Source organism: Capsicum annuum, chromosome 3, assembly GCF_002878395.1.
Source record: "Capsicum annuum cultivar UCD-10X-F1 chromosome 3, UCD10Xv1.1, whole genome shotgun sequence".
Lineage (NCBI taxonomy): Eukaryota > Viridiplantae > Streptophyta > Magnoliopsida > Solanales > Solanaceae > Capsicum > Capsicum annuum.
Genome location: NC_061113.1, coordinates 182129584 through 182136420, shown reverse-complemented (window position 1 = coordinate 182136420; position 6837 = coordinate 182129584). Strand labels below are relative to the sequence as shown.

General features: G+C 35.4%; 1 protein-coding gene across 3 annotated transcripts; it reads left to right on the top strand.

Moving 5' to 3' along the window:
- The first annotated feature begins 1010 nt into the window (after positions 1-1010).
- Positions 1011-6363, top strand: LOC107863527 (uncharacterized Rho GTPase-activating protein At5g61530). Of its 3 annotated transcripts, none has more exons than XM_016709465.2 (10): positions 1011-1162; positions 1903-2011; positions 2087-2349; positions 3037-3099; positions 3196-3214; positions 3602-3700; positions 3799-3876; positions 3959-4203; positions 4657-4819; positions 5877-6363. In XM_016709465.2, exons 2-10 carry the CDS (start codon positions 1951-1953, stop codon positions 6020-6022), a joined length of 1137 nt encoding a protein of 378 aa, XP_016564951.1. In that variant the 5' UTR covers positions 1011-1162; positions 1903-1950; the 3' UTR covers positions 6023-6363. The 3 variants fall into 3 exon arrangements, with proteins under 3 accessions (XP_016564951.1, XP_047264452.1, XP_047264451.1); XM_047408496.1 differs by lacking the exon at positions 5877-6363 and adding an exon at positions 4941-5416; XM_047408495.1 differs by lacking the exon at positions 1011-1162 and adding an exon at positions 1287-1580.
- The last annotated feature ends 474 nt before the right edge of the window (positions 6364-6837 follow it).

Here is a 6837-nt window from a genome sequence, read left to right as displayed (position 1 = left end):
GTGTTTCAAAATAAATGAATTATTGAATTTTTTTTCAAATTTACCCTTATAATTTAACAACCAATTAACTTTTGAAAAGGTATTACAAGGTCAACTTTTTCTTTTTTGGGGTAAAAATGAACAGTTGTGTTAAATTTATGTTTTTAATGATTTTTCCTTAATCTTTGTGTCAAAATCTAACAATTCATTTATTATGAAACGGAGAGAGTATCATTTTAATATTAAAATGCATATTCACCAACAGTGTCATATGATCATAGCCTTCCTGTTGTTTGGTCATAATCTTATTCACAGTAAATATCAGTCGGGGAGCAGAAGGGTTAAAATATTCAACTCGAGTGGTAAGTACTGAGTAGTACTATAGGCTTGGACGCGTGGTTATGACTTTTTGCTTAAAAAAAGGCTATACTGGATCATTTTGACTGGTTAATTTTGAATATTTTTATTGAATAATTATGTGATATAAATAATTATGCTATATCAACTAGTTATTTGTGCAAAACAACTACTGTACAATTTAAGGTAAACAGTCGATAGAAGGGAGTAGCCTTTACTCACTCTAGAGTCTGAATGTTTCTGCAAAATTATATTTAACTTTGTAAGCTAGTGATAAATTAAAATGGGTATACAGCGGTGCTTCTTCGCTCTCTTTCGTCCACTTATAAAATAGTTTACATACTATTTTAGTTGATCTCTTATTAAAAATAATCATTTCAATTATTTATTAAATTTATGAAATCAAATTAGTTTATTGCTTCTTTTCTATATAAAAATAGCAATAGTTAATTTAAAATTTAAAATTATTATAATAAAATTAATTTAATAAAATATACATTAAACTAATTTTTATTTTTTTTAAAATATGTCAAGTTGACAAGTAAAATGAAACATGGTAGTAATATATTCTGCGGCAACATTTGTTTGAGAAAATAGCAGAAGAGGCGCATTGCCGTTATGTCCGTTGGAAGCTTCCAGAAGTGGGACTATCACAAATTATTTTTTCTCCAAAATAAATTCCACGTAATCCCATTTTATTGTTTCTATCTAAAGCATAGAAAAGATAACCCCCATTAATCATCACAAAATACACTATTATTAATTGACTAATATTTTCTCCTTCAACGATTCATTTTTCCAAAGTTTTTCAATCCGTTAATCAAAGGTAAAACCCTTATAATATCTATTAATCAGGGTTTTTGATTTTGGATTTTGGTTTATCGATTTTTCCTGTTACAGATTATGATCAATCTTAGCAGTTCTTTTTTGTTAATTATTGGAAAAGAGCTAAATTATGGTTAATTTTGGGAGTGGGTTTAGTAATTGAAACTGACTGCCATTTATTTCTTCTCAATTCTGAAAATTGCGAATCTTTATGATTAGGAATTTATTGGAGCCATCATGTTCTTATTCTGCGGATTCCGCTTTTTCTTTTTTCTTTTATGTTGTGATCCGATGGCGGGGTTTTTTTATGTTAGTAATTTTTCGTCAAAATGATATCCGGATAAAATGGACGGCCTGGTGCACTGAACCTCCTACTATAAGCGGGGTGCGAGGAAGGGTCGGACCACAATGATCTATGCGTACTTATCTTGCTGTTTTCGCTGTTTGAATCCATGACCACCTGGTCCCATGACCCAACTTTACTAGTTATCTCAAGGCTTCCTTCAGAAGTGATATCTGGATTTTAGCAATAATTGCTTATTTTTCTCATGGACTACTCCACTTTGCTTAACAGAAATTTCTTGGATTCTTCACTTGTCTTTTCTTGTTTATTTTTGCGTCTGATGCAAATTCTATTGACTCGGATTTTTAGAAATATTTTATAGTTGTATAAATGGAGCTATAGCGTTTGGCGATATACAAGTTTTATTAACACCAGTAATTGTTTGTCTTCATTTTTAGGTGATCTGATACTGTTTACAGTTAATATAAGTACTTGTTGCAACTTCAATGCCTTCAGTAATTTCGCCTCAGTGGCAAGAGAAAGCTAGTGGATTCTTCCAATCTTCCGGTAACTTATTTGGAAATGCAATTTCTAGTTTCTACCTTTTGCTTTTGTATGTTTGATAACTGATATTTGATACAGGGGTGAAGTTGAAAGAAGCCGGGCAGTCTGCTGGATCATTTGTTGGGGAGGTTGCCAAAGATGCTAAGGGAAACGTTGGCGAGGTCGCTGAGAAAGTTGGATCAGTAGTCAAAAGTCGATGGTCGCTCCTACAACAGCCATCAACAAGACATGCCATGCAGGAGCGCTTTATTTCTGCGGCTGCTACAACCAGCTTCTTCTTGAGGAAGGGGTTTTTGGAGACAAAAGATAAGGTTACTGTTGGAAAGACCAAGGTCGAGGAGGTATTAAAAACATCAAAAATTTTCTGGAACATTTTCCAATTGTGAATAATCAACACAGTGGATCAAGTGATGCTTTCAGTATTAGTTTCCCTTATTCCTGTTACAGTCATCCATAATAGGGACCATTGTGGTTTTGTAGCCTTTACCTTGTTATAGAACCCTAGGTGATGTGATGTCAACATATCTCTCGGGATGACCACTGGAGTTGTGTGGGGCACAAGGTTCTTGATCACATAGTCTTTAATTTTTATTGGTTCAGAAGTGACTGTTGTGCTTTAGCTAGATACTGATGGGGTTCATGAGCCTATCCTTAAATAGCAGAAGGTTTTGTGACAGTTAAACCACAAAGAGAAACTGTATTTAACCCTTCTTATTAGAAACAGAATCATGAAGCTTTTACTATACAAAGCTCATCCATTAGTTGCAGGTTTTGATATTACAAGATTTGGGTTTAGGGAACTTACTATTGATCCCCTGGTCCCTCACCACCCCGCCAAAACATAAATTGAGAGATTGGGTTCAGGAGAGTATGGAAATTTGGATTTTGAAATTCAAGGTCTGTAATTAAGCCAAGGGAAGTTAGATAGAAGAATTTATTTTTCTACTAAAGTACACATGATATGATATTTTGGAATCTTTTGCAACGTGAGTCTTAGTCTTTGCACATGCAATAATTTTATGTTCCAGGTGGCAAAGAAAACTGCACAGAAAAGCAAGACTTTGCTGACTGATATTGAGCGGTGGCAGAAGGTCCATGATAATTTTCACTCTTTTATCTTTTTCCTTTGAAAGTTTCTCTACGGCACAAAGTTCAAAGAATCTTAACTTTTATTATTTGAAATGCAGGGAGTTGCCAGCACAGATGGTAAAATTTCTTCTCTCTTGATCATCATATAACTTGATTAGAAGGATTTTAGTGTTCCTCCTCTTTGTGGGGTGAGGGGGGTGGGGATGGGGAGTGGGGAGTGGGGGATGGTATGGCTTTTGTTGGATCCATCTATTCCGAAACTTCTTCTACTTAATTTTTCTTTGCCACTCTTTTACTGGAGTCTTTTGAGTTCATTTAAGAATTAAGGAAGGTGTAACAGGAGGTGTCTGTTATACTTGGTCACACTTCTTTAGCACTTCTACACAATGTCCATGAGCTGTAGAAATCAGTTCTACAGTTATGAATATGGAATGAGCCATATGATTATCTGCTCCGACAAAGCTCTCAGGAGGCATTACTAGTGACATATCTTGGTTTATCCAGTGTTTGGAGTCCCCATTGATATCCTTGTGCAGAGGCAACAATCAACTAGATCCGTTCCTTATATCATGGTGAGATGTGCAGATTATCTTGTCTTATCAGGTGAGAGATGTGCCAATACATACTGTAAACTTCATTATTGTTATGTAAATTTTCTTGGAGACATCTAAATGATGTTTGGGATCCTACTTTTGGTCTAGGGCTGAATTCACCTGAGCTGTTCAAGGCTGAAGGAGAAAAAAAGGTCATACATCAATTGGTTTCTTTCTACAATCAAGGTATTCAGTTTCCAATCTCTTAACATATTTTATTTGTTCAGGGGTCAATCTATTTACTCTTTAGTTTGCTTTTGTGTTGTAGATCAAAATGCACCAATACCTGAGGGGGTAAATCCAGTAGATATTGCAGCTCTGATGAAGTGCTACCTTGCAAGTCTACCTGAGCCATTGACAACCTTTGAGCTTTATAATGAAATAAGAGGTGCTCGCTCAAGCATACACGCGATGAAGAATACCTTAAAGAAGATTCCAACCGTCAACTACATGACACTGGAATTGATCACTGCGCTGCTGCTCCGCATAAGCCAGAAATCTCTGGTTAACAAGGTAAGTTTATTCCTTTCCGAGCGAACAGAATAGCACCCATCTCTCCGTGTCGATCTGGATATGTGCAGATCTTTGGATTTGAAATTATCTTAGTGTACTTATCATACTTGTGGTTTTCGGAATTGATGTTCACAGAACCTGTGTCTCCTTCTAAGATGAAGAAATTCTGTAGTGGAGAATTGTAAAACGTGATGCAACTTTTAACACTTGGGTTATGAATTTGCTTATTGTGGTGCCTAGTTGCTATGATATGCCTTTACTTATTTTGAATTTTGTTTTATTTCTTTTTGCCCACATGATTGAGATCTAAAAAATGTGTTACGGAAACTTCATCTTTAAAAAGGTCGCCCAGATGATTGAGATCCAAAAATCTTGCTCCTGGTGAGCCTTACAAATGTATGAATTCTTTTCTTGACGGCCGTTTATATGCTTCCCATACTTTCTTCCTGGCAGATGGATGCTAGAACTCTTGCAACTGAAATGGCTCCAATCCTTATTTGGCAAAGAGGACAGAGTCCACACCTGTATGACCAGTTCTGGAATCATTCAGCAAAAACTTCTTCAAAGAAATATATGGACTCCAACTCTAACTCTAGTGCATGGGAGATGCTTGAAGGTCTGTTTTTGTTTGTTCCTTTCTGTCTCTTAGTGGGTAGTGTAATGTTTCATTTGTCTTTATAATTTTTAACACCAATCATATTAAATGAGGGGTAATCTCTTTCTTCTGTTATGGACAGACATAGAAAGTTTAAAACGATGTATTGTGACTAGTGACTCAGTTTTCTTTGGTAAGAAACCAGTCGACATATTAAAGTACTATGTGCGAAGTTCAAAAGTGGAACTGCAGGCATCTACTTCCACACTTGGAGATTGCTAGTGATGATGAATTAGATGTGGGCTAGTTGCGAAATGGTTATTTACTACTACAAATTCATACTAAGTAGGTAGTTATGATGCAAGAACGTGAAGACTTCAAATAGGCTATATAGTCACTCGAACTTTTGAAAGATACAGAAACATCATAAACTGTTATGCCACAATGAATTGTGGAAAGAGGTTACGCGAAGAGACTATGTTATGCCAAAATGAATTGTGGAAAGAGGTTACGCGAAGAGACTAACTAAAGCTGTGTGCTATAACTGCTGTTTTAGCTTGTTTTGCATTTCAAAGAGATATTTCTACAACTGCAATGGAGACCTTACTTTTTAGCGTACATTCTGTATTGAAGTGTCTGTAGCCCGTTGAATGGCTATTTCCCAAAGATTTGTGTTTTCTGGAGACACCCACGGCAGAATATCTTGTTTTATGTTCCTTTTCATTTCTCTTTTGGATGGACTTGTGCTAGTGGAGGTTTCCATTTCTTACAATTGTTAATGTAGACTAGGAGTAGGTAAAAAATTGCTTTTGTCCCTTCATTTTCTGCAAAAAAATTAAGCACACTTACTACAGCCTGAATTAGTTTCTGTAGTGGAAAGTCATTGTGCAAATGGAAAATCAATAAATTTTCAATTTAATCAAATAAGTTATGTTTATCGAGGCATATTTCTCTTTTAACGGTAAACTATCTGGGAGTATGTTCTCTTTATTTATTGCATTTTGAGTTTGCTATTTGCAACTTAAACAGCTTCTAAAAAAACTTATTGTTTTTGACCTGTGATTGTTTTTGCATCCAGATGAAGGTGAAAATGTTGATGCATCTTCTCCCATCCCGTTGGATGATGGGCTGCCAATCGACTTGGGTGCTATTGATGCCATTCAATGTTTAATCGAACATCATAATGCCATATTTACCGATGCAAATGAAACTGTTTGGCGATAGTATTAAATCAGACTCAGATTGGATATATTGCACATATAGAATGTCTTTATCCATGGTGAACATCAGAAAAAAGTTTGGAATGCTTTGTCATCATACTTTATTGTCTCTTTACATTTAGGAGTGTAACCGTGGCTTTTTAAATTCTTGATTGGGATAGGCATAGGTGCAGAACTTGTGTTTATAGCTCAGTTTTTTGTTATGGGGTGATTGTTGGGATGCAATTGATGGTTTAAAGCATTAAAAGCACCTACGTGCCATTGAAAGGTTTGTACTTGGGATTGAACTTGTGTTGGAGCATTGCAATTTACTAGTATCAAATAAACATAGATCTTTGCAGTTAATGTGTCATTTCAGATTATCTCCGCAGATACTTGAAGAACATTTATTAGGTTTGCTTCATCTTCGAGGTTGCGTAAATTCTAAATGAATGACAGGTTGACGAATTTGATGAGCCGGTCTTCGTGAAGGATGTTAATTGATTTCATATTTAATGCATACCACAAAATAGAAAAAGAGAAGTGAAAGGAAATCATCTATGATCAACAATACAATTTCCGTGGATCCAGAAATCCCACCAGTACACGTGGGTTTCTGAAGAATGGTGTGCACGCTGTCTTGTCTATACCTTGTGAAGATAGAGAAATTGGTTTTGGTTTTGGTAGACTATTCGCTCAAGTGAAACATGCCAAAAATAATTACAAGAAGAAAATATAGTACGAAACAAGTCATGCTAAAATAAAGGAGCAGAGAATAGTAGCAACAACAGATAATATGTAATAATAAAATAATTGAATCAAAGGGAACTATATGTAATA